The 27,810-nt window shown below is 37.1% G+C and overlaps 4 protein-coding genes and 1 pseudogene across 8 annotated transcripts; 3 read left to right on the top strand and 2 right to left on the bottom strand.

The window, feature by feature from the left end:
- Nucleotides 1-4,640: 4,640 nt before the first annotated feature.
- LOC148919535 (UPF0481 protein At3g47200-like) lies at nt 4,641-7,925 on the bottom strand (annotated as a pseudogene). The gene is made up of 2 exons (XR_016123853.1): nt 7,698-7,925; nt 4,641-6,183 (listed from the first exon to the last, which is right to left on the bottom strand). The product of XR_016123853.1 is annotated as a UPF0481 protein At3g47200-like (transcript).
- Nucleotides 7,926-8,643: 718 nt separating this feature from the next.
- On the bottom strand, nt 8,644-10,659 carry LOC103319682 (tail fiber). The gene is made up of 3 exons (XM_008221253.2): nt 10,458-10,659; nt 9,215-9,446; nt 8,644-9,071 (listed from the first exon to the last, which is right to left on the bottom strand). The coding sequence occupies exons 1-3, from the start codon at nt 10,580-10,582 to the stop codon at nt 8,775-8,777; spliced, it is 654 nt and encodes a 217-aa protein (XP_008219475.1). The 5' UTR covers nt 10,583-10,659; the 3' UTR covers nt 8,644-8,774.
- A 169-nt stretch (nt 10,660-10,828) lies between these two features.
- On the top strand, nt 10,829-13,808 carry LOC103319681 (protein OVEREXPRESSOR OF CATIONIC PEROXIDASE 3). Of its 3 annotated transcripts, none has more exons than XM_008221252.2 (5): nt 10,829-11,190; nt 11,274-11,681; nt 12,048-12,377; nt 12,505-12,665; nt 13,118-13,808. In XM_008221252.2, the coding sequence occupies exons 1-4, from the start codon at nt 10,996-10,998 to the stop codon at nt 12,643-12,645; spliced, it is 1,074 nt and encodes a 357-aa protein (XP_008219474.2). In that variant the 5' UTR covers nt 10,829-10,995; the 3' UTR covers nt 12,646-12,665; nt 13,118-13,808. The 3 variants fall into 3 exon arrangements, with proteins under 3 accessions (XP_008219474.2, XP_088901400.1, XP_008219473.2); XM_089045274.1 differs by lacking the exon at nt 13,118-13,808 and adding an exon at nt 12,757-12,918; XM_008221251.2 differs by lacking the exon at nt 13,118-13,808 and having other exon boundaries at nt 12,505-12,708.
- A 1,471-nt stretch (nt 13,809-15,279) lies between these two features.
- Nucleotides 15,280-18,015, top strand: HY5 (Basic-leucine zipper (bZIP) transcription factor family protein). The gene is made up of 4 exons (XM_008221255.2): nt 15,280-15,447; nt 15,861-16,041; nt 16,157-16,313; nt 17,395-18,015. The coding sequence occupies exons 1-4, from the start codon at nt 15,351-15,353 to the stop codon at nt 17,461-17,463; spliced, it is 504 nt and encodes a 167-aa protein (XP_008219477.1). The 5' UTR covers nt 15,280-15,350; the 3' UTR covers nt 17,464-18,015.
- Nucleotides 18,016-20,040: 2,025 nt separating this feature from the next.
- On the top strand, nt 20,041-27,288 carry LOC103319684 (cellulose synthase A catalytic subunit 1 [UDP-forming]). 2 transcript variants are annotated; one of them, XM_008221256.2, is made up of 14 exons: nt 20,041-20,382; nt 21,286-21,481; nt 21,582-21,763; nt 22,048-22,129; nt 22,216-22,402; nt 22,613-22,879; nt 22,967-23,312; nt 23,896-24,033; nt 24,124-24,249; nt 24,721-24,933; nt 25,030-25,294; nt 25,458-25,654; nt 25,776-26,126; nt 26,295-27,288. In XM_008221256.2, exons 1-14 carry the CDS (start codon nt 20,302-20,304, stop codon nt 26,880-26,882), a joined length of 3,219 nt encoding a protein of 1,072 aa, XP_008219478.1. In that variant the 5' UTR covers nt 20,041-20,301; the 3' UTR covers nt 26,883-27,288. The 2 variants fall into 2 exon arrangements, with proteins under 2 accessions (XP_008219478.1, XP_088901419.1); XM_089045293.1 differs by having other exon boundaries at nt 23,896-24,249.
- Nucleotides 27,289-27,810: the final 522 nt, after the last annotated feature.

Here is a 27,810-nt window from a genome sequence, read left to right as displayed (position 1 = left end):
GTTTTTTCCCACGCTGAATTTCTAAATTTCTCTTTTCTTTTTTTTGTAATCCAAACACGGGCTTTGGTTCATGCCAATTTATAAATTCTGACTCTTGTCAGAATCCCAAGTTTATTTCCCTACTCCAAACGCAACCTAAGAGTTGCTCTTTTCCAGTTGACATCTTCTTAATCTAGGGTGTACTTGGTGGCCATAGTCCAAGGCAGTTGGCATAACAAAGAATTAGAGTTCAAGCAGTGGTGAAGTCAGGATTTCACGTGTTGGGGAAATCACATAATATATATTACATATATGAAAATATTTACAAATTTTTCTGTTGGCAATCTACACATGAATTGGAAAACTCATTAAACTCAATGGAGAGAATAAATCAAAATTTCATGAACCCAAACAAACCATATGTGGTGAGAAAACAATAAAAAATAAGAGAAACTTTAACAAACCTTAATTAAGTGAGTTAATTCAATTGAAACTTGATAATATATTATATGAAGAATAAAAGAAAAAACAAAAGTCACAAACATGATTCTAAGAGTAAGAAGGAAGTCGCTTTTGCCCACCCAAGATTTTTTTTTTTTAAAAAAAGGAGAAATAGATGAAAAAGACTTATAGTTTAAGGATTTGTGTTTATTTTATAAGTATAATAATAATATGTATAGTACATTTTTGGGAAATTGATCTGAACTAAAAAAGAGGTAAGAATGAAAAAGAGACTACTGAAATATTAAATTTATCATAAGATATAGTAATATATACACAGATTAATTTTTGTTATATATATATATATATATATATACCCTGTATATATACAGTCCCCTTCTATTGAGGGATCCCTCAAATAATTTTATTTGAGGGACAACCTTTAGGATACCCTACAATTTTTTTCTCAATGATCCAAACCATCTATTTTTTAGGTCTTCATTCATAGATGATCCTTACAAAAAATTAGACAAATCTGAAACCATTTCGACATCCAATTGTGTCTTACAAAATCAATGAACACGGTGCTTCAAGAAAGTACTAAAATTTCCATAACTCAATTTAGTGGTCAAATGATATCGGATTCAAGTGATTTTTTGTAGAGATGATCTTTGAATGAGTATCTACAAAATAGACGGTTTGGATTAGTGGAATACAATCCGGAGTGGGGCCTACAAGGGGTGTCCCTCAAATAAGCTTATTTGAGGAATCCCTCAATGGAAGCTCCCTGTATATATATATATATACAAACAAATTTTCTCCTATGCGGATATCCGGACAGTATTACTCTACAGATACCATGTATTTTCTACTACCCCTCTCAGCTTTCCTCCCTAATTAAAATGATGTATGTACGGTAATAACATCTGAATGTCTATATGGGAGAAGATATACATATATATATATATATATCCATTTAGGGATCTCTCAAAATAAGCTTATTTGAAGGATACCCTTGTAGAGCCAAACCGTCTATTTTGTAGATATTCATTCAAATATCATCTTTACAAAAAATCACTTGAATCTGATATCATTTGACTACTCAATTGAATTATTGAAATTTTAGTACTTTATTGAAGCATCTTGTTCATTGATTTTATATGACAAAATTGGATGTCGAAACGGTTTTTGATCTGAGGATACCCTTGTAGAGCTCACTCCATATTGTATTTTACTAATTCAAACCGTCTATTTTATAGATATTCATTCAAATATCATCTCTACAAAAAAATCACTTGAATCCAATATCATTTGACTACTCAATTGAATTATTGAAATTTTAGTACTTTATTGAAGCATCGTGTTCATTGACTTTGAAATACACAATTCGATGTCGAGGCAGTTTTCGATTTCTCTAATTTTTTGCAAGGATGATCTATGAATGTAGACTTAAAAAATAGATGGTTTGGATCATTGAAAAAAAATTTATAAGGGACCCTAAAGGTTGTCCCTCAAATTTGAGAGATCTCTCAATAGAAGAAGATTTTATAAAGGCCCACTACAAAAAATAAAAAATAAAAAAAATTCAATGATCCAACTCGTCTATTTTTCAATGCTACATTCATAGATCATCCTTGCAAAAAAATTAGACAAATCAAAAACTGTTTCGACATCTAATTGTGCCTTACAAATTCGATGAACGTGGCGCTTTAAGAAAGTGCTCAAATTACAATAATTTAATTGAGTGGTCAAATGATATCGGATTCAAGTGATTTTTTTTTTTTTTTTGCAAAGATGATCATTGAATGAATATCTATAAAATATACGTTTTGATTAGTGAAATATAATGCAGATTGAGCTATACAAAGGTGTCCCTCAAATAAGTTTTTTTGGATATATATATATATATCCAGTCTCCTTCGATTGAGAAATCCCTTAAATAATTTTATTTGAAAGACACCATTTAGGGTCCCTTACGATTTTTTTTTTCAACGATCCAAACTGTCCATTTTTCAAATATTCATTGATAGATCATCCTTGCAAAAAATCAAGCAAATTGAAAATCATTAAGGCATTTAATTAGGACCAACAAAAGAGACAAATACAATACTTTAAGAAAAGACTATAATAATAACAACCATCTATTAAGTGGTCAATGGGTTTTAGATTCAAGTAATTTTTTTTGCAGATATGATGTTCGTGGGAATATCTAAAAACTAGATTATTCAGATTATGGAAATACAATGCGCAGTGGGGCCTACAATGGTGTCCCTCAAATTGCTTATTTGAGGGATCCCTCAACTAAAGCTTTGTGTGTGTGTGCGCGCGCGCGCGTGTACATGTATGTCAATGATCCGAACGGTCTAATTTTTATATATTCTCTCAAATATTTGTTGATCCCAACTAAATGCCTTAATGATTTTCAATTTGCCTGATTTTTTGCAAGGTGATCTATGAATGAAGACTTGATGAAAAATAGACAGTTTGGATCGTGGCATCATATTTCTTACACAACTTTTAGACTATTAAGGCATCTAGTTTGGATCAACAAAATAGACGAACACGGTGCTTCAAGAAAATGCTATAATAACAACCATCTAATTGAGTGGTCAAATGATTTCGAATTCAAGTGATTTTTTAAGAGATATCTTTGGGGTAATATCTAAAAACTACACGGTTCAAATTATTAAAATACAATGTGTGATTAACCCTACAAGCTTAGTGACTTTGACCCTGAGTTCATGAATACGGCACTGAGAAGTAATTGGAGTAGGGATTGTTTCTCCTAGGGGAAAAAGACCAAAATTCGGGTCTGCTTGTACGCCATGTACTGCGTAACCCCCACACAAAAAAAAAAAAATATTAGAGCTCACAAATTCGAGGCGGTTGCAGTGACCGGTGATTAGAGCTCACAAATACGGCGTTGGGCCTAACCTCCAAGCAAGGAAAAAGAAATGAGGAAAAGAACAACAGTTTTTTATTTGTTATATTAGTCATGTCTTATGGTTTTGGGGTGAGAGGAATCGTTTGAGACATGCGTGTGAAAACTTATCCAAGACTTCATTCCCACAGAAGTTTCAAGGTGTCACATTAATCTTCCAATTACAGGGGCTGCTAAAGGACTAAAAAACAAACATTTGTTCAAGAAAAAAAGATCGATTTGCAAACATATATACATATATATATAGCAATCCAGAAGCATACAACCATGACAGAAGATTAAGAATTGAAAAAAAAATTACATTACAGAGAGCGAAATGAAACCACACCTGCTATATGTATGAAGAAACAAGGTTTGTTTTGCCTTTGGTAGCTGATCACTAGAAAAGCTCCATGCAGATCGTTTGTTCCTATACTGGATGAAGTTTGCTCTTATTAACAGCACATTGATTTGGCGGGTTATAAAACAAGCTGCTTTGGTTTACCAAAAAAAAAATTATAGAAAAATAGAAACAAAAACAAAAAAGGAACAAGTTGCATTTGAAGTCAGGTCAACTCACAGCTTCCTTGCTTCTAATCTTGATGAACTGCTTTGGTCAGTTTATTATTGCAAGTATATATGGTTCACGCTATGATTCTTTGGATAGAATATTGAACATATGGATGTATTAAAAGAAGTAAAACTGTAGGAATGATAGCTCAAATCTATCTACCTACCTTTTATTTGTAGCATGCACATGACAATTGGATTAATTAATGTAGGAAATAATAAGGTTGTGTCTTATTGGCTTGCCAGTCACCATGATAAACATGAGATGGTGTAGATGTCGAAGAAAGTCAGTGCAGGAAATTGCTTCTCTAAATTTATTAAAGTAGATGTCTACGTTAAATTGTCGTATGGACATAAAATGATAAGATCGAACCACAAAGTCGTTCTAATCAAATAGTCAAATCCTACCTGAATTTGAAGTCAAAATTACAGAAGAGGGAAGTGAAACCGCACCTGCCGTATGCATGGCAAAACCAAGTTTGTTTGGGCTTTGATAGCTGATCACCAGAAAAGCTCAGAGCAGATGGTTTGCTCCTCTGGTAAGATCTTACTAGCTAATAGCACACTTATTGGCGGGTTATGACACGTTACTTTAGAGTCAGGTCAGCGTCAGTTTAAACTATAATCCATTACGTTGTTTTAAAAATAAAAATAATCCATTATAGTCCTTAGGTTTTGAACTTTCCCACAATAATTAATAGCACAATGATGACCTACCATTACGTTGATCTAAACAAAAAATAATCCATTACGTTAGCTCATCATTGTGTTTTGATAATAACACGTATATATACGGTATTATCAAAACACAATGATGAGCTAATGAAAGAACAAGTTGCTTTATTTATAAAAGAAAAATAGACAAGTTGCTTTAGAAGTTGGAAAATAGACAAGTTGATTAAGCAACAGAGATTATAGAGCACACTACTGCTTGTATGAGAGTAAGTACGAGGAGAAGAACAGCAGCAACGAGAGAGATAGTTGCCCACGGCGTGTGGAAATAATTTTGTCTCAAATTTGCCATCCTGTTGTGCCACGTCGAACTGCAGTACTTGTTCAGATCTTCACAAAGAGCAGCAAAATAGAAGTCATTGGCTTCGATGGTGACCCCTTCCGCAAGGTTGTTAATCATAGTAGACACCTCATTGCTGTCACCAAGCCAATTTTCAACAATCCCATACTTAACAAGCAACTCTACATCCTTTGGGGTGTTCACAAAACGATCCATGATGACAACATAATCATTTATGAAATTCTCCATGCAATGACATTGTTCAAAAGCAACCAGATTCCTTATTGTAACATTGTTCAAAAGCAACCAGATTCCTTATTGTAAGCTCTGTCTCACCACTTATTGTGAACTTTGGAATTTCCAAAGTCCCGTCAGCGAATCGTATGTCAAATAAGTTTGGAGTTGAACCCACCTTAAACTTAACCCCAGCCCTGTGTAGCTCTGTAATGCTGGGTGTGTTTAGAGTTTCAAGCTTCCCTGCAGCTTGTAATTCGAATGAAAACGGTAGATGCAGATTTCTACAAAGATCAACAAAATGTTCTACTTTTGAAGAACATATTCTCTGCAAACTACCTTCTGCTCCCTCTATAAGCATTCGAGTTTTGAACCAGTCATGAGAAAGAGTAATTACTGAAAGCCTCATAGTATGGTTACTGTTGGAAGATACTTGAGTTTCGTGTAGGTTGAAAAGATCCTCAAGAATGAAAAACGGCAACTGATTTTCAAGCAACCGCAAGTCAGGCCATACATCCTGTAGGATCCATGGTTTGTTAAAAAGGCAGTCGTTCTCATTCCGAAATTCAGGGAAGTAGCTCTTCAATAAGTCCTCAATGACGAAAGTGGCATCCACTAGAATGATTCTTACAAATTCATCAACACTAAACTCAATGGTTTCTGCATAAGAACTGCGCACTCTTGCTTCTTGGTCCCTTATTCTCTTTACAATATCCTCCATGCTTACGTTGGTGCGACACAGAAAATCTTGTAGGTACCTCTTTTTATGCTCTTCCATAGCTTTTAAGGACTTCTTGCCATGGTGAAATGGGCCTATAGAGACTACCTGAGGTGTGTAGGCATTTTCGTTTACATGTCGTAGTCGCTTAGGAACTCTGTAAATACAGCACAAAGAGGACAGAGGAGACAACCCATGCAGTTCCTCTTTCAATGAAGTTGCCAAAGGCGTGAGAGGGTTCTGTCATGTAGAGCAGATTGATTGCTTCCTTTCGTCTTCCTCTTCATGTGTTGGTATAGTTACAGATTACTGCACCACAATGAACAAATCCTTTAATCAACATTCCAATATGCTTTTACCAAAACTTGAAAAATCATCACAAAGGGCAAAATCAAACAATAAATGGTTCACAAATAAATTCAAACACTGATTTTTCTAGTATTTTGTCTTAACTTTTGGATAAAATGAACAAAAAGTTTCTGGCTTTTGTGGCTATTATTTACTGTAGTGATGTCTTCGACATTTTCCCTTTGGTTGAATTTCCGAAAGTGGGAAAAGCAAACAAAATGAAACAGGTGGATCCACAAATTTTTTAAGGGGAGGTGCAATATTTAAAAGGATAAAAATTCACAAAGGACTCAAACAAGGTTTCAAGTCCTAACATCTGCGTAGTGTGTTAAAAAAAGGATAAAAATTCAAAAAATAATTTAGACAACCAAATGCCCTTAGAATTTAAACAATACTAATGTCATTCATAATTAAAACAAATAAGAGTTTTATGTCTATAACTAATTGATTATAGTCTATATGGAATATCAATTAATATGAACAAAATCCAGGTGAGTGACACAATTAGTTTACCAAAATTCATATCAAATATGAACAAAATCCATGTCAATTACATAATTAATCTAACAAAGTCAATAGAAATTAATCTAACCAAAATTAATATCAATTAATCTAACCAAAAGCATATGTGATTTGGAAGTCATGAGATAGAAGTACACATGATTAAAAGTTCGGGGTAATTTTCGGTGAATTTTTGGGCACACATGAGGTTTTAATGAATTTTTTAAGTTAAGCCAATTAGAAATTGACATGTGTCAATTTAAAAAATAAAAACAAGAAGCTCTGGATTGACGCCGAGTCTTTCTTCTTCCTCGAACTGCCTCTGCAACTTAACTTCAATTCTAAAAAAAATTCGAAAATTCGTAACTTTGGTTGTGTAGCTGCGATTGATGAACCGTTTTCTCCTACATGCTCGTGAGATCGAGCCCAACAATCTAAGGTAAATATTCAGGGTCTCACACAGCAGGAAACAAAAAAAGGTCTTTGAGTCATTTAGCCGAACAATTGGTAGGGACTAGCAAAGGGGCAAATCTGGCATCTACAATGAAGTTTCCGGTGAGGAAGTTGTATGAACTACTGATACCCGAGGGCAGAGAGTGAAGCTCAACATGGTCCGCACACAGTTATTTGAGTTCTAGGCCTAGCTATGTTATTGCAGCTTTAATAAAATCAAATTCTTAAACAATGATAGGCTGCAGATAGTATTTGTTATCCTCCCTTCCAGATCTCATGCTTCCAGTCAAAACAAAGAGACACACCAACATTCCATTGAAAGAAAGAAGAACAATTAGAAAACTCCCATAACCTTTTGCTTAATTCCAATTTTCAACTACCATGAAATATAAGAAACTAAAAGCTTCAAGAAAATGAACACATTAGTGCCAATTAACATAGCAATGGAGAAGGATCCAATAACCTAGACAAAAGACTATGAATTGACAAACAAAAACAAAACGAAACGATTGCATTCGCACCTGCTATGCAGAAAAACCGAGTTGGATTTGCCTTTGGTGGATGACTAGAAAAGCTCAATACAATTTACTTGCTAGGAAAATATAGATTTTCTCTAAATAATAGCACAATGAATACTATAGACTATAGAGGTTAAGCTAACTAAGCCTTAATCAATGATGGGTTATGCGACAGCTTCAGATTGAACCTTATCTTTTTCCCTGGCTTCCTAGGGCTATTGAAAATCATGTTTGATAGAGAGGATCAGATTGAACTAGTAAAATAACTAGAAGACAACATTCATACTATTCCTTGATTGCACATGAAATCTAAGCATTTTACTGGTCGAACTTAGTCCAATCTAATCCTCCCTATCAAACATAGAGGTAACGCAGCTACCATTTTCCTGTTCTTCTTTTTAAACTTTCTTACCACAATAGGAAGGTGTATAAAGGGGCATATGTTAAATATACACCATTTGTCACTGGAATCATCTTCAATGGAAAGATGTAAATGATTGTAAAATACACATCCACCATGGAGATGTAAAATTAGATGCACATTTGCATCTTTGGTTACATCCTTTGTAGACGGGACCCACAAGAGAAAAAGGGAAAGAAAAGGATTGGAATTCAAAATGGAAAACCTCGAATTCATGCAATTTGCATTGCACTTCCAATAGCCCATATTTCTACATAGATATTTTTATGTTAATTTGTAGGTAAAATCATATGTTCTCCAAATTTAAATTTTTTTAAGTCCATTTATTTGGAAAAATAAAATAAATCTAACACGCACAAAATTAATTTATAGTCGAGCTCACTGCCCATAGCTGTGTCATTCCCTCTGTTTTGAAAGCAACTAGATAAAGCATTAAGAGGAAGTATAGGCAGCGCTATATTCATCCTCTTTCTCAACCCTTTATTTACCTAACTTTCTAAATCCATGTGCTGCGATTTATAAGAGAAATTTCGGACAAACAAAAATGACAATAATATTTTTCAGAAAGAATAAAATAAAATCTTGGCAGGAAGCCGTACAATTTGAACCCATTCAGAGTGAAAAGTTGATAAAAAATTTGATGGATTACATATTTCAACTCATTTGAGCTTAGATTTTGAAGACCTCTGAAGAGGCTTTGCAATGGGCCTAGCAGGTGCACTTCTAACAACCTTCTTCACATCATACTTTACAGATGAGAAGGCAGCGATTACGGCAATGAGCATAGTTGGGTAGACAAACACAGCTTTCGTAGGATCTGTGTTCACAGGCTTTCCGAGGATCCCTTCTTTGATGAGGCCCCAAAGCATTAGAAGTGTCCCAAACATGCTCATCCTCCCTCGTTTTAGAAGACCCACAAGGGCTCCAGCTACAGCAAAGTAGCTTCCCGCTAGAACCTGATGAATTAATCAAAGAAACAGAGATGAGATTACTGCTTCATATTGTCAGAAGTGAAAGCCTAATGGCTTGCCTCCTCAAGATAAAATTGAAAATCCTTTAAAACAACAGAAAAGGGAAAGTGTCTGTTGAGAAATGGAACCTCTAAGCGCTGGAGGTCAGTAACTGCAGGGGATTCCTTTGCATTGGTCAAGTTATAGATGTCTAATACGTTATTCCAGCTTGGAACAGTCATGTTCCTTACAAGTCCATTTGCAACAGCTCCAGGGAAGAGAAGGGCTTTTACCACAGGAATAGGAAAGATTTCACTTGCAATCAATTGAGAAGAAGTGACATGCAATGGTGTGGTACACATGCCAGATCTGCATGGAACTCTGTAACAATGAAGAAACATTAAGCCAAAAACAGAGTTTTACATTTACCTTTTTCTTAATACATATTTCCGCAAAACACAGCCATTAAATAACAACAAATATTTCCGTCTGATCAAGACATGCCAGAGGAAGAAATGGAGCAGCATCACATGTACATCTATGTACATCACATGTACATAGATCCAGATAAAGCATATACAAATTATGAGCTTGTATCATACAAGAAATCCAAAAAGAATACATATTCCTTAAGTAATACAAATAAAATGCATCAGGCTTCTATTATATAGACTGATAAACACCTAAAATGCCAGCAGAGGGCAGAATGATCATTCCCTACACATGGTACATAGGAATCATGCCCCATCTCAGGACCTACGTGGATCCCGCTTGAATCCATAAACATGGATACTTTACATAAATGCAATTCTAGCGTCTTCTGTAAATATCTTCTCTAAGATACTTACAGAAAATATACACTTCCTCTAATTTTATAGCCTTTCCTTCACGTTAGAAGTATGTTCCAAAACACAACCAACCAACCATAAGGCCATTGCCACTACTGAGCTTAGCTCAGTTCATTAACTGCCCTGAATTGCTGATCCATATTCTGAGGGGTCTTGGGTCCTTGTGAGAGTATAACAAGTGAACCAAGTACCCTAATTCAACTGTTAACTAAAAACATTGGGCATATCCTAAAGCACAACTTCAGGATTGCAAAATCAAATCAACCGATCTAAAACAAACAAGAGATTCATTCTTTTTTTCTTTTTTTCAAAACCAGGTTTAACAATGTGACACTAGGAACTTCAAAATGCACATCCAGATTCGATAAACCACGAAACTACAAATACCCAGATGCTAAAACATGAAAATTAGCAAAAACAAAGCATGCCCAGATAGCCTAACTATTTGAGTAACTAGGAATTAGATGAAAAGAGAAATGAAAATAAGCAGATTTGGGCACAGAGAGGGAGCGAGAGTGGAAATTGATCGAGTGAATTACAGTACCTGAAAAGCGGGATCTGGAGAATGATTAGAAAGAAGTAGACGCGAGCGGCTATTGAAGAGATGTTGCTTATCCATCCCTTTGACGATTTTGACGATGGTGCTGATGATGATGGCGGAGTTGCCATGATTGGCTTCAACTTCAGACACAGAGAGATGAGACTTTACTAAACTAGAGTATAGTATGATTTTCTTCTGTGGCGGAGCTACTTGTGGACGCATCAAACGACATCGTATCGTTCCTTCACGCAATGTCGTCTGCCTGCAAAAAGCGGTTGTGGGCTTTGAATTGTGACGGGTTAGGCCCAGGGCAAAAATAACAGTTGAAGCTTACCATTAAAACGGCGCTAAGAGCGGTCGTTTAAGGCGAGCAGACTAAGAGTAGTAGATAAACCTGAACCGATAGGCAGAAAGGCGGCGCCTTCTCGTGTTTTTTTCTCATCGGCGTTTGGGCGGAAGAGGTGCAGTCTGGTGACCTTTAAAACGGCACCGTTTGGGAACAGAGGCATTTCTATCTCATCTTCCTCACATTGAGAGCAAAATGGCTTTTGCTTCTGCGCTTAACACTCCCAAGGGGCTTCACTGTTTAACGTTGCCGTCTTCCCGCAACGAACGGCCACCCACCAATCTGATACTGCCACGTCAATTTCCGGCTCGGTTCTCGTCGACATTGGCCTTGGCCCGCCGTCGAAACCAACGCACTGAAGTGGCGTCGTCTAAGCCGAAGATAAATAAGGTAAGAAATGAGCTTTTTTTAGAAGTGCTTTCTCTGTTTGCAGAAACTGAAATTTCTGGTTTTGAATTCGTGGTCGAATGTAGAAAATCTTGGCGAAAAAGGAAGTTAAGGATGAGGATGTGGATGAGGATGCTATAGATGCACTGTTTAGGCTGCTGGAGGAAGACCTTAAAAACGACGACGCATCGTTAGACGACGAAGATTTAACAGAAGAAGAGCTTGCTAAGCTCGAACAAGAAGTAGCAGAGGCACTGGGGATTGTTGATGATGAAGAGGACGAGGACGAGGAAGATGATGATGATGATGACGAGGACGATGAGGATGATGATGATGACGTTGTTATTGAGATCGATGCTCAAGAAGAAGAAGTAGATGATGATGATGATGATAATGAAGAGGAGGAGGAGGAAGAGGAAAGTCCTGTGAAGCTTAAGACTTGGCAACTTCGGAGATTGGCTGCTGCTTTAAAAGTTGGTCGCCGCAAAACCAGCGTAAGGGTTTCTTTCTCTCTTTAGTTTTTGGGGTTTTTTTATGAATCTTTGAACAGCTGGGTTCTTGTTCATGAAATTTGAAGCATCTACTGCCTGAAATACTATATCAAATTTCAAGTCCAGTCAAGCTTGATATCTTGCTTGGTAGTAATTTTTTGGTTTGGAAATATGTATATATATATTTAAGTTCAAAGGAGGCCTGGGGCCTTTGGAGATTATAGAATGAATAAAGAATGGATAGGAAAACCAAAACCCTGTTTTTTAATGTAACCTTTGGTTCATATTCATGAAAATTTGCTTCTCGGTATTTGGGGTTTTTAGTTATGTTGGCAAACTTTATATTGTTGGCATTTCGTTTGTTTGCAGATAAAAATTCTTGCAGCTGAGCTTTGTCTCGACAGGCCGGTTGTTCTCGAATTGCTTCGCAACCCCCCTCCAAGTCTTTTGATGATGTGTGCTGCTTTACCTGATGAACCAGCTCCAACAATATCTGTGTCCCAAACGATGCCTGTAGAAACTGTTGTGGAAACAACTGTAGAAACTGTGGTGGAAACAACTACTGAGTCCTCGGAGGTTGAAACTACAGTGAACAGACCTATTCATGTTATGCAACAAAAGTTTTCCGCTCAAAAAAGACTGAAGAAAGCGCATGTTGAAACCCTTGAAAGTGTTTATAGAAAAACAAAGCGGCCCACTGTAAGTGAATCTTTTGTGTTGAATGATTTCGGGATATTGCGATATAATGTACTTTCATTTGAAACTTGACCTAAAAGAACTTGTGCGCCATTTCCTTATGCTTTGTGTGCGTTGATATGTGATGCAGAATGCAATGATCAGCAGCATAGTGCATGTGACAAACCTGCCCCGCAAAAGAGTTGTGAAATGGTTTGAAGACAAACGTTCTGAGGATGGCGTTACTGACTCTCGACTTCCATATCGACGGCCTGCCCCTAATACTGCCTAGTAAACCAATGTGTAAAACAGGTACTTCTATGTTGTTTATAATGAGAGCTGATAGATTTTTTAAGCTCTATCTCCTTTCATTTTCATTGTACTTAACAGAAAGTGAAAATAGAACATGGCAGTAAAACAAGATGGGTGAAGACGCTGTTGGCTTAGGGCTAGCTCAGGTGATGAAGGGGCGGGAAAAGGATTAGGATACGTTATGGATTCAATCCAATCCGATTTACCTCAAAAAAGAAAAATATGAAATGAATGAGCTCTTGCCTTAGTTGAATATGATCTTCAGTTTCAGCAATCCCATCTAATAAATAATAGAACTTTGACCTCTATCATCTTCTTTAGCCTAGGGATAGGTATGAGAGGAAAGAATAAAACTTTGATCTTTATCCTAAAAGACAGCAAGAGAATTTTAAATGAATTATATAGTAACTAATGAAAGATCTTTGACATCTATCATCCTCTTTTCCCCCAAGGGAGAGGTACAGAACAAGGGAGAGGACTTTGATTTGTACTGAAAGACAGAAACTTAGAAAACGTGTTATTCATTTAGATGCCATCCCCTGACCTCTTTCTCGTTCTTCTCCCTTTGGCATTTCCCCTCTTCCTGGTATGTATATAATCAACCTAATCACCCAGATTAGAATTATCACAATTTCTGCCCAAAGCCAGCTATCATCACAACTGGTTGAGACTCGAGAGACCTCATGGCGACGTTAGCAAGGTCGGCATCCACATTTAGGCGGCAAGGCTCGTCGGGCTTAATATGGGACGATAACTTGATGCTGCATAGAGAGGAAGGCAGGGCAGAGTTTAGAGAGCTAAGGCCATGCCAGAGTGCCAAACCCATTGGCCTCAAGGCGTATAGCAGCACAAATGGAGCACTCGCGATTTGCCCTCGCAGCTCTTCTACCTCAGCCAAGAAGAACCTCAAATCCAAATTCTTGAAAATGTTTCGTGCTCTTTTTCGAAAATAAACCACTGCCCGGAAATCCAACGCATGAAACGACATGGCATGATTTAATGTCTTCTAAGCACATAAGTATATAGTATTATAGTATTTCAACATTTCATCGATGAAATTCTTGTAGCTTGGAACATTGCGTTCCAACAAAACACTTTCTTGTAATTGTTTTATTATTACATAAGTAATTACGATCTTGGCATTTCATAGCAAACCAAACATGCCGACAAAATGGTATCATTCTCCTGTCAATTTTTGTTCTGAAAGGTATGGTAGGTTGGGAAGCCCATCTCCATTTTCTCAAGATTTCGAAGAAACAGACAAAGTTGTCAAAGAAAAAGGTCGAAAGCCCCATCTTCATCTGTGTACGGATGATGAATGAGACCATTCGTTGAAGTCACCAAGGATTATTTTCAAAGGATTGGCAAAGTTTGTTGGGGCCACCACAAATTTTCAGCCTAGCTGCAAGTTTATAGCATCCATTGGCAATATAAAACTTAGGCTAAGTTAATTATCAATTAATCCTTTTTCATTTTTCGTCCTGTAAATGTTAAGTATGGTCCAACATTACATCTAGACCCTTAAAACGAAGTTTACATTTGTGTAAAATTAGTAAACAAAATAGAAGGCAACTTTGGGACCTAACATCTGAAGTTGATACTTTGTACGGGGATATGTGGGGATTTCTATGTCTTTTTATGCGATGGTGGATTTAGGTTCCCGAATTAAAACGACAACTCATGGTACCGACATCCCAATCTGGCGGAGCTGTCCAATTTCCTAACTGAAGTTGGGTCGTCTTTTGAGCCATTGGCCTTCACAAATTGAAATATCTTGCTCATGAATCATGATTCATACATACTTGACAGGGATAATGATCCATTCAACTAAAAAGAAGCAAAACAATTAAAAACAATTGAAGGGTATTGGCTATCAAGGTTAGCTAAAGTGTAAGGTGTTTGCAGTGGTTAAGAGCAACTATCCATGCACTTGATTCGAAGTTTTATGTTTGAATTCTTCCCCCAATATCGTTTGTATAAAAAATAAAAAGTTCACTAAAGTAACATACGTTGGAAAATACTCCAAGTTTAAAATTGCCCAAATGTTAAAAATTGATAATTTTTTTTGTTAGATATATAATGAATTATTAGTAATAGTGGTGATGTTTCTCTTTTTAATGTTGGAAGGTGTCCGAAGTTAAGGTAATTTTAAGAAGTTAATCACATTAACTTGAAGCTTATTATAAGGTCAATAAATTTGCATGTGTTTGTGACCACAGAAAAAAGTTATCACCTATGGCAAAGAAATCACTTGTGCTCACGCATACCTCAAATCAAATGAGATATTCAAACTTCCATGGTAAACTAAACTCATTGCTTTCCCAAAATCAAGAAACACATGCACTTCCAGCCCAAAATGTGGTCCCACTGTCCTAGTTCGTTGCATCTCCCTCCCCAATCTCCATGCCATCCGTCCGATCTGAATCTCATCCAACGCTTCCCATGTCTCCACGATCCCTTCCTACAAACCTTTGATTCAGGCCACGCCTCATGGCTCATATCTCTCCACGCTCACCCTCGCAGAGCCCTCAGATGTGAACGAGCTTCAACGGCTCCAAATCCACTCTGAAACTCCACCTCTCTGCTATTTACTCACTCAAACATTGACGTCCCGCTCTTTTAATTTTCTTCCAGCTGAAAACCACAAAAAACAATTCCTCTCTGCTTGATTTGTTTAGAGACCAAATGCAAGAGCAAGCGACGAGCTCCCTTGCCGCGAGCTCTCTCCCGTCGAGCAGCGAAAGGTCTTCGAGCTCTGCATTCCAAGTTGAAGTCAAAGAAGGTTTGATTTTCTCAACTCATTTTTAGTTTTTCAAAGTTTATGTTTAACAAGTCTAACTGAGTTTGTTCAAATTTGTCTACTTTCTTTCTGGTTCCAAAGAATTTCGAAATTTCCCATCTGGGTTTTGTAGTATCCTGAATTTTCGGAGCCGGGTCTTTGTTAATTTCCCGGGAAATACTTTCTGCGGATGAAAAACCTTCCCTTTTACATTGCTTCAAGTAAAAAGAAGGAAGTTTTATTGTTCATGGTTGGCTGTTTATCTTCGTGAACCAATAATTTAGAAATTTCCCAACTCTTCCCTGTTACATTGTTTTATATAAAAAGGAGTCGGCTTTTCTTACAAGGCAAAGACATGATGCCTTAAATTTTTGTTAAGGTCCAACAATAATTTTCTTTTTTGGCCTAAATTTAAGGCATGGAAAGTGATGAGGAGATCAGGAGAGTGCCAGAGATTGGGGGCGAATCGGCCGGAGCGTCAATCTCCGGCAGGGAAACCGGTTCGTTGGCCGGTCCGGACCGGGCCCAAGTGGTAGGTGAGGGGCAAAGAAAGAGAGGAAGAAGTCCAGCTGACAAGGAAAGCAAGAGGCTGAAAAGGTGAGTTGGGCTTGCACCGCGTCCATGGTGATTTTACTGTTCTGCCCTTTTTAGTCGATTGCGTGTGCTCATTGGCATTTTGGTGGAACTGTCTTTTTTGGGTGCAAAACAAAAGGTTGTTAAGAAACAGAGTTTCAGCACAGCAAGCAAGGGAGAGGAAGAAGGCATACTTGAGTGATTTGGAAGTGAGAGTCAAAGACTTGGAGCAGAAAAACTCTGAGCTTGAGGAGAAGCTTTCCACTTTGCAGAATGAGAATCAGATGCTTAGACATGTATGTTCCTTCATCCTCATCACATGCTTCATGTTAATCATCATAATCCTTATTGTCATCAAATAATCATTAGTTAGAAATTAGAATTTGTTTATGGGCAATGATTTTCCCACTCCTATTTTATCCACTTACACTCCTTTTTTTAGTTATAAAAAAGGAGTGTAAGTGGATAAAACAAGAGAAAAAGGAGTGGGGAAATCACCACTCTTGTTTATATGTGCCAGAATGATTTGCATTAGGGGTATTGTGGGGAAGAAAAAATGATGGTATAAATGTACAGTTCTATTGAGGGGGGCCCTTGATATTATCTTATCTTCACTTATTATCAAAAGTGGAAAGTGTAATGGACTTGTGATATAAATGGGGTGTATGGGTGCGGGATGTGGGGTCTACCCCACCAAATCCATTACTCCGTTTTGTTCTTGATAAGAAGTAAAAGCTGAAGTATGGAATAGATGTGATGGTGTCAAATTCCCTTTTTGGTCCACCGACTAGTGGACTGATACTATCCCTCTTAACATGCTAATCCATAGTTGATATGTGATTTTGTTTATATTAAGATTGATAATGGTTAATGTGTCTGCTGTTTAGAACCGTTAACCACGGCGTACGGTTATCATCCTACTTAGCATGTCTCATGCATTGTACAATCATTAATTATTGTAAGATATACATTTATACCATGTTGGGATGGTTGTGAGCGAAAGGTCTGTTTTTGTTAGGTAAACTTGTCATGCCAATTCGTAAAGGTTTAGATAGCTTGAGCATCAAAATGAGGGCAATTCTACACCTTATCGTTGCCTGAATTGGTGAATATTGATTGAGGTAGACTTGAAAATTAGCAAAATTTGGGCTTAGGCAATTGATATTTATGATACACCTGACAAATTTGGGAGAATGAAGTATTTCTCTGCATTAGGACTTGTTCTTGGAAACCTGAAAGAGTTGGAAACATATCCTGAACTGCCACTATGCTTAAGCTTTTACTTAAAGTTCTGCCTCTGTAATCCACCTGTAGTTTGATTTAATATCTGCATGACATTTACTTATTGGTAGTCTCTGCCATTTTAATTTGTTGCAGATACTGAAGAACACAACGGCAAGCCGGAGAGGAGCAGGCAGTAATGCAAATGCAGATGGATCCTTATAGGAAAGTGTGTGAGATCGGAGTGTTCATAAAGAGAAATTGTGAGAGGAAAAGCAGAAGCAATACGACTTTAGTTTCCAACCATACAGGGAAACATCACGACGGAAGGACCTAGGCATACTTAATCATAGATTAGCATTTCCTATAAGTTATGTTCACTAGTAGTTCATTTGCATGCCACTCCCTTGGTATTTTTCTGTATGCAACATGGTGCAGATCTTGTGTCAACTGTAGTAACAGCAGCGGGTGCAGGCATGACCGGAAAATTTACCAAAAATGGGAAAAGCTCGTTCGTGTTGGTAGTGGCAACGACAGTAGCATTTGTGAAAATGGTAAGGCAGTGGTGATTGCTAGTAGGGTTTAGGCTTGCCGTGGCGATTGTGGTGTTACCGGTCTACTTATTCTTTGCCGAAATGTTCTATAGGTTTATAAGAGATCAAATTCCCATCATCAATGCAATGGGGAAAATGGAATAACAGTGTACTGTGTTCTTTTAAGACGGGTGGTATTAGTTTCTGTAATCTTTTCTGGAAGTAAAATCATTATGCAAATAAACTGGTACAGTGCCCTAATTAATAAGACTAATAAAATTGTGCTCAGCTGAGCTAGCATTTGTTGCAACTGCGAAAGGAATAAAAGAACAGAATATTTGGGGTGGTTGCCAAATCATGTTTGGTGATCATGTTCATGCATGTGGCAAGTAAAAGACTATTCAATCAGAACTCAACCGTGTTTTAACTAATCCTGCCGAATTACTTAACATTGGCCCCGCTTTCCAAATTTGTTTGAGTAAACAGACTATGAATTAAATTAGAAACATAAGATAAGTTACATTTACCAAAGATGTTTCACATTACTATAAAACACCACTTGATCTTTATAATAAGACCCATAAGAAAAAAAACATCGTCACACGTTTAATAATCTAACTTCATTTTATATCTTTGTCGTAAATAAAACGAACACGACTAATGCACTTATACCCTGAAAATTCCTGTGATTATTAGAATCCTATACCTATTGATTATAATACAAACCAACATTGAGTATTATACGTTTTCCACGTTTTTTGGGGTCTATTTATTTCTACTTAAAATTTAAGTAGTTTATCTTGTGTAATACGGTTATGTGGGTTAGGCGCGTCACACAATTACATAAACATGTTAAAGCGTGTCATTTTCAGGTTAGGCAGCTTGACCCAAAATACGAAGTGTTTACTAACTGTCGACACGCTTATTACACAAACAAAATTGTGGGCAAACCAAAACATGTTTGTTGCAAGAATTCTATAGTGACGGTCTTATATATGGCTCTTAAATGATGTCCTATTTCTTAATCGTTTGATCAAATTAGTTATCCTGATCTAATGATTAAGAGATAAGACCTCACTTAAGGGTTATATATAAGGCCCTCACTATATAGAATGACTCATGTTTGTTGTTTCCAAGTGGATTGTTCTGTCATGTCTAAAATTGTCACTCTAAATTTAAAGTCATGTATAAAATTTCCTTCTGCGGATCACTTGGGCCTAAGCCTTTATGAGGGCCTCCTTGACTTTCTTTTTATTTTATAAAACGGGCCCACTTGGTGAGGAAGATTCATTAGTGGTTGGCTAGACACCGATTCATTATTGCATGAAAATCCAAAACAATGCAAAGAAATTGCTACCACCGACAATAACCACTTATACTGATATTCACCCACTACAGTCTGTTGCCAGCAAATAATAAATTACAAAATTAAGACTTAAAATATATACGACACTTGTTGGTTCTTCTCTCCTTGACAAAGACAACCCAACCGGTAACCTTACACGTGTCCAAATTAGATTGGATGCAACCGTTTTAAGTCAACAATTCAACTCAATTGGGCTCTCTGATTTCTCACCAGACTCGTATAACAGCTGCATGGTTTGGTGTTGTGTTTCATTATTGTGATATCATCGTTTTGTTAAATGAAGAAAATAAAAGGGATGTTGTTATATCACTAATCACATGTCTTGATTATTGCAAAATAACTTCAACCACCAATTACATTAGATACTTTGAAATTGTTCGTGTAATTAGTAATTGCTCTTTGATAAAGATAGGGTTTTTTTTTTTTGGTGTTATTTCGACTATCTTCAACGATCAGGTCATACTTCAAATTTAAATTTCAAATAATAAAAAATTACTAAATATTGTAACATTTCTCTAACTACGGACCTAAAGTATATATGCTTTCTTGGAATTCTTTCTATAACGATGTGACCATTTAGTTTTCACAACAACTCAAAGTTCTTATGAGGATTTAATAGAATTCATTCATTGCAAGGTAAGTAAAATTTTTGCCCCAAAAAAAGCTTCATTTCAAAAAATACAAATATATTGATAAAAAAATTGAAAAAAATTTATTTTAAAAAATTGATATACTGTATTTTAACTCTCTTTTTTTTAAGTATGTTTTTAACCATTTGAATTATTAAACCGGAGACATAAAATTATTATGTGTAAAAATATCATGTATATTTAATTATCAGACAATAAAAAATGAAAAAGCATGTGAAACGAGACAAAAGGAGTCTAAATTGATTCACTGTACAACGACTAACAGTGGCAACCGGTTCACCCGGTAAAATGAAATAAATATTAAAAAAAGAAAGAACAGAAATATAGTAATAAAAAGACAAGTAAAGGCAAAGCTGTCATGAGTAGAGAGAGATCAGAGATGTCGTAGTGAATGGGCGAAGAATTCACAGCCTTTGCCTCCCTCACTTCTTTGCCGACAGATCTCTTTTCTGATATCTCAAACCAAAACAATTGAAATCGCAATTCTGAGGAAGCTCAAGAATTGAGAACAGCCATGGAAGCCAATGCTGGACTGGTGGCTGGCTCTTACAAGAGAAACGAACTCGTTCGGATTCGTCACGATTCAGATAGCGCGGTAAAGTGTTTTCAGAGTTACCCATTTCGATTTTTTTCCGATTTGTTTTATTTATTGTTTGTTTTTATGTGGGTTTTTGTTTATTTTTTTGTAATAAATTTTTTTATGTACTGTGTGGATCTCAGTGTTGGCTAGGTGGAACTGAGTTTTCAGTAAATATCTGTGTTCTTTTTACTGAATCGGAAATGGGTAGTTTTAGAAATTGGATATGGAGTTTTGATTGAGACAAGGGGCAGTGGATGTTACAGTCAAACTTGGAGATTTGAGATTGGATTTGTTAAAGCTCTGATCTTGTAGAAATTTGTTTGCTTTATGAATAGCTATGGAATGGTAAATGTAATTTCTATCAGATCTTAGAAATGTGTTAATTTGTGATGTCTATAGCTGGATTTGCCGACATTGACAACCCAATCTAATTATTATTACTTTTCTAGTTTGATACTTCTTTTATTTTTCTAGAATGAATCTAAGATCTTGATAGTTTAGTCCTCTATTGTCGGTAATCTCAGTTGAATTCAGCTCTATGAAATTTTAGCTTCTTTCTTCTTTCACTGACTCATCACTCATAACACATGCCTGTGATCTGTTCTCTGAACTGTGAGTTGAACTGCTCGTTAGACTTCGTGGTTTACATTTCATGTGATTGACAATGCCAGTGTAACTAATGTTAGTTTAACCTTTCTTGGAATGAAATTCTGAGTTGTTGATCAATTTCGTAAAGACTTTGATCATGGTAATTAATTATGTGCATCCTTCGAGTTTCATTATTACAAAATACTTGCATTTATCAATGAACCTTTTATTTGCTAAAAGCCTAAAACATAGGTACACATATATCAAGTTTCTTGCTACTTTCAATAAATTTCTTTTTAACGGTTTTGAACATTGTCATTGGTAATGCAGCCCAAACCCTTAAAAAATCTGAACGGGCAGATATGTCAGATCTGTGGTGATACTGTTGGACTTACGGCCACTGGTGATGTATTTGTTGCCTGTAATGAGTGTGCCTTTCCAGTTTGTCGTCCTTGTTATGAGTATGAGCGGAAAGATGGGAACCAGTCTTGCCCACAGTGCAAGACTAGGTACAAAAGGCACAAAGGTTAGCTTGTGGTTTGATTACTTTTAGAGAATTCAATCCCGTTATTTTGGCTTATAGCCATAATTCTTGCAATGAAGTTAATACAACTGATGTACTTTAGGGAGTCCTCGAGTGGACGGAGATGATGATGAGGATGATATTGATGATCTGGAGAATGAGTTCAATTACGCACAAGGGAATAGCAATGGCAGACGCCAGTGGCAAGGAGAAGATGCTGACCTCTCATCTTCCTCTAGACATGAATCTCAACAGCCAATTCCGCTTCTAACCAATGGGCAGCCGGTAGGCAATTAGCAATATTGCGTATTTATCTCACTCATTTAAATTTGATTAAGGCCTTCTCATGTTCATAGAGACGAGCATGTTGATTTTTTAGCTTTTCTTTTAATTTGATACAAGTAACATCTGTTAAAGGAAGTGTTCTTAGATTTTCCTGTATGTCATTTGGAGTATTTGTATCCTGAGATGAAATTACTGCTTGTAACTACAGCTTATAGTTGCAAGCCTTACATGGTTGTTTTATGCATTTTATCTTGCTTTTAAACTTATGCTCATAATCTCTTCAGATGTCTGGCGAGATTCCATGTGCGACACCTGACAACCAATCTGTGCGAACTACATCAGGTCCTTTGGATCCAAGACAGCCAGGTACACCTTAATTATATTCATACAAGAAGTCCTCTGACAAATGGCTTGTTTAAATAGTTATTTGATTGTGTAATTTATTATTACAGTTCCAGTAAGAATAGTGGACCCGTCGAAGGACTTGAATTCTTATGGGCTAGGAAATGTTGACTGGAAAGAAAGGGTTGAAGGCTGGAAACTCAAACAGGACAAAAATATGATGCAGATGACTAGTAGATACGCTGAAGGAAAGGGGGACAATGAAGGCACTGGTTCAAATGGAGAAGAACTCCAAATGTGAGCGCTTCTCAAAATGCCCTTTGTTATCGCTATCATGTTACTAAATCATCTTTGTACAATGATGCAGTGTAAATTTATGGAAATGAAAAGTGTCATTCCCTGTTGCATTTTCTTTTGGTGGTCAGATTTTCCTGTTGCAGTCAAGTGTTTAATGGTGGAATTTTTCCTTGAATATGCCTATTTGATTTTCTTTTGTTTTCTTCTCAGGGCTGATGATGCCAGGCAACCTTTAAGTCGTATTGTGCCTATTTCTTCATCTCATCTGACACCTTATCGTGTTGTGATCATACTCCGGCTTATCATTCTGGGTTTCTTCTTGCAATATCGTGCAACTCACCCAGTGAAAGATGCATACCCATTATGGTTAACATCAGTTATCTGTGAGATTTGGTTTGCTTTATCCTGGCTTCTGGATCAGTTTCCAAAATGGTTTCCCATTAATCGTGAGACCTATCTGGACAGGCTCACATTGAGGTTGGCCAACTTAGTATCATCTGTGACAATCTATTGTTCGGCATGTGGTTCTAAAAATTAGTTTCATACCATTTTTAATTATTGCAGGTATGATCGTGAAGGGGAACCATCCCAGCTAGCTCCTATAGATGTATTTGTTAGTACAGTGGATCCCATGAAAGAGCCACCTCTGGTTACGGCTAACACTGTTTTATCCATACTTTCTGTGGATTACCCTGTGGACAAAGTCTCTTGCTATGTGTCTGATGATGGGTCAGCAATGCTAACATTTGAATCCCTTTCTGAAACTGCGGAGTTTGCTAGGAAGTGGGTGCCTTTTTGCAAGAAACACAACATTGAACCTAGAGCCCCTGAATTTTATTTTGCCCAAAAGATTGATTACTTAAAGGACAAGATACAACCTTCTTTTGTAAAAGAGCGTAGAGCAATGAAGGTGAGTGATACGGAAATATGTTGCATGGGTTTGTCAAAAAAGGTTCTACATGATTATTTCTTAATTGCGCATTTCAAGCAAGATGATTATTCTCATTCTTTGCATGTGCTGCATGATTTAAGTTAAATAATTTGCATGTGATGCCTACTTTAAATTAAATAATTCATCCTTCCAATGATGCATTCCTTTTAAAGCAATATAACTGCCCATCCAGTTTTCAGCTTAAAAGAATGCTATTGATCCTGCCTGTAGTTTGCATTTTTTAAAATATTTTGTAATCTCATTTCAAACAAGATGATTGCTTCAATTCTTGATAGACACTGGATTGTCTATTTCATTGTTATTGGAATTGGAGTTTGATGCCATTATGCAGAAGGAAATAAAGAAGTGTTATACTTCGGTAGATCTGGTTGCTGTAACCTTAAACAAATAGTTTAAAATTTGAAATGTCATGAGAGTTCCATAGGTTATTTGATTATTTCCTGTGAGAGTTAAAGGATGTTTAGAGAGCAGATTGTGGTAAACTTCATATACATGTTTAGCACTGTGAATGGAGTCTAAATGCATTTGTTTTACCCCACAGAGAGAGTATGAAGAATTCAAGGTACGGATCAATGCCTTAGTTGCCAAGGCACAGAAGATGCCTGAAGAAGGTTGGACAATGCAGGATGGGACTCCATGGCCTGGGAACAATCCTAGGGACCATCCAGGAATGATCCAGGTACTTGCATTTTTATCCAGTGCATTTTGGTTTCTGCCTCCTCTTATTGCTTCTATACTAATTTTAGTTTTCTATCGTGTGGAAGAACAGGTCTTCTTAGGCCACAGTGGGGGCCTTGATACTGATGGAAATGAGCTGCCTCGACTTGTTTATGTTTCTCGTGAGAAGCGACCTGGCTTCCAGCATCACAAGAAAGCTGGAGCAATGAATGCATTGGTTTGTTAACCCCCTGAAATTGATTAAGATATAATTTCCTTTTCTGGGTAGTAATGTCAGTGCTTTGACCTATTTGGAACTATATTTTTAATTACTCAATCATGTCTGTTAACTCTGGATAAATGCCAAATCCTGATTTATGGGAAGATATTCATTGGTATAAATGCATGCACATGGGTCTATGTACACCATTAGCTTTTTTAGAACTCACTAGTAGGATTCTCCTTAATGTTTTCCTGGCCAAGTAGGATCAATATTTCCTTTACCAATCACATCACGGTACATTATAAGGTTGGAGGGACACAAACATTTTCTGGTATGGTGGAATAAATTGTCGGGTAAATACCTATTGGTATAAAATGTCAGCATCTCATAAACAAGTTTTGTAATAAAAGATTGTCCCCTGATGAACTGAAGTATGTGCCAAAAGCCATTTTGGTTTTCTAACTTGGTTCACTACGGGCCATGCAGATTCGAGTTTCAGCCGTCCTGACAAATGGTGCATATCTTTTGAATGTTGATTGTGATCACTACTTCAATAACAGTAAAGCTCTTAAGGAAGCCATGTGTTTCATGATGGACCCAGCTTACGGGAAGAAGACGTGTTATGTCCAGTTCCCTCAGCGTTTTGACGGCATTGACATGCACGATCGATATGCCAATCGGAACATTGTCTTCTTCGATGTAGGTGCTACTTATTTTACAATCACCAATAAGAAATATTACTCCATGTGACAGTTATTATGGCTCCACTGGTAAAATTCTTTGTTTTATTTGCAGATCAACTTGAAAGGGCTGGATGGCATCCAGGGTCCAGTCTATGTGGGAACTGGTTGCTGTTTCAACAGACAAGCTCTGTATGGGTATGATCCTGTTTTGACTGAGGAAGATTTACAACCAAACATCATCATCAAGAGTTGTTGTGGTTCAAGAAAGAAGGGAAAGACTAGCAATAAGAAGTATATTGACAAGAAGAGGGCAGTTAAAAGAACGGAATCCACTATTCCCATTTTTAATATGGAAGACATTGAGGAGGGTGTCGAAGGTTGCTGCTTATTATTATTATACTTGTTATTATCTTTGTTCATTCATTTGACAAAAAATAGATTTGAGGTGTGATATGACCAAAATTTTACAGAAAAATCAAATTTATGTTTTAATGCATCCATGCAATGTAAATTTAACTAAGATCACTTCATATTGTGCAGGTTATGATGATGAGAGGACTCTTCTTATGTCTCAGAAGAGCTTAGAGAAGCGCTTTGGTCAATCACCAGTTTTTATTGCAGCCACCTTCATGGAACAAGGAGGCATTCCGCCTACAACCAATCCTGCGACCCTTTTGAAGGAAGCCATACATGTTATTAGCTGTGGATATGAAGACAAGACTGAATGGGGAAAAGAGGTCAGTCAGTATAGCAATTAGGTCCTAGCAGCCCTCATTCCCAACATAAATAGTGGCATATTTATTGAATGGACTTGTGATTTTAGATTTATAAAAATTTAACATTTTGATTTATCACCAGATTGGATGGATCTATGGTTCTGTGACTGAAGATATTTTAACTGGGTTTAAGATGCATGCCCGTGGTTGGATATCAGTCTATTGCATGCCTCCCCGCCCAGCATTTAAGGGTTCTGCTCCCATCAATCTTTCTGATCGTTTGAACCAGGTGCTTCGATGGGCCTTGGGGTCAATTGAAATTCTGCTAAGCAGGCATTGTCCCATATGGTATGGCTACAATGGGAAATTGAAGCTTTTGGAGAGAATAGCATACATCAATACCATTGTTTACCCCCTCACGTCTATACCGCTGATTGCGTACTGTTTGCTCCCTGCCTTTTGCCTTCTCACAGAAAAGTTCATTATTCCTGAGGTTAGTATTAATCCTGCGTCAATCCTACCAAAAAAAATAATTAATAAAGTCCTTAAAATGCCATAAAATTTCACTGTCATGGGACCTTTATTCATTCGATTATTTAGTATTTTGACACTCTGGATTTTCATTTTGAGCATCCAATAACTCTGTTCTATGTCTCTGCAGATAAGTAACTTTGCTAGCATGTGGTTCATTCTGCTCTTTGTTTCCATTATTGCAACCGGAATTCTTGAGCTTAGGTGGAGTGGAGTCAGTATTGAAGACTGGTGGAGAAACGAACAGTTCTGGATCATTGGTGGCACATCAGCTCATCTCTTTGCTGTCTTTCAAGGTCTCCTAAAAGTTCTTGCTGGGATTGATACCAACTTCACTGTCACATCAAAGGCATCTGATGAGGATGGAGATTTTGCGGAGCTTTACGTTTTCAAATGGACATCACTTCTCATCCCTCCAACCACAGTTCTTCTTGTGAACATGGTAGGTATTGTAGCCGGTGTTTCATATGCCATAAATAGTGGGTACCAGTCTTGGGGTCCACTCTTTGGCAAACTGTTTTTTGCCCTATGGGTCGTTGCACATCTGTATCCATTCCTGAAGGGTCTTTTGGGTCGGCAAAATCGTACCCCGACAATTGTCATCGTGTGGTCTATTCTTCTTGCTTCAATCTTCTCCCTGCTGTGGGTGCGCATCGACCCGTTTACTAACGACGCAACAAAAGCTGCATCAAATGGTCAATGTGGCATCAATTGTTAGTTCATTTCAAAGAAAAAATCTTTCTTTTGTGGAAACCGTCATCTCTCTCCACCTTCTGTGTGTATATACAAGAAATCAAGTAAAGTCGTCTACTGAACTTCTATGTAAGGTCTCTGCATCCGAAAAGGGAGTCTGGTGGAAGAAAACTGAGAGAACCCTTGTGTATGTTTTTTGTTGCCCCTTTGACAAAGTGTTTGTTGTTCCCTGCTGAAATATGTTTCTTGAACTTTGATCTTAGTCGTTGTGCAGCATTGCTATGGTTGTTGTCAAGAGGGATATATAGAAGCTATTTATTGCACTACTTGGTCTGTCTGTTAGGACAAACTTTGTTTTGGTCGATGTAAGCGTATTTATTGCCTATCATCATGGAACTACAATTATGAATACAAATTCTTTCATCAGACAAGCCTATATGAATTATATTTTTGTTTTTGTTTATTTAACACAATTTCTATGATCTTGCATTTATAGTTCTATAGGGCCAATTTCTACTGCAAAATATTGACATGAATGAATTTCGAAATTCATGCCCTCTGGAATGCATGTGAGCATCAAAACTAAAGCATGGAGTTGAAAAGTACTCAAACCAACTGTTGTTCAAGGATATATGTAAAAGAATTGTACACAAAATTGCATTTTCTGTGTCACAGGCCTCCTAGTCAATCAAGTTGACTGTATTGCATTTTGACGAGACACTTGCGTTTTTCTTCTCATTGACTGGTTATGAAATTTGAACTCACGACTTCCTCCAACAAAATTGAGACCAGAGCTGTTTATACCAAAATGAACAGCCAATGAATACCAAACACGTGGACCAAACCAGGGCTACGTGTGCCTTCGGCACTCACCTTCGGTACCAAACCTACCGATCGCAACATTAGGGCAACCTCGCCCACTCTGACACGTGGCAGCCTCACAACTGACGCCC

This window comes from Prunus mume, linkage group LG2 (assembly GCF_029339155.1).
Source record: "Prunus mume cultivar Tortuosa linkage group LG2, ASM2933915v1, whole genome shotgun sequence".
NCBI lineage: Eukaryota > Viridiplantae > Streptophyta > Magnoliopsida > Rosales > Rosaceae > Prunus > Prunus mume.
The sequence above is the reverse complement of the archived record's forward strand: the minus strand, read 5'-3'. Positions and strand labels throughout refer to the sequence as shown.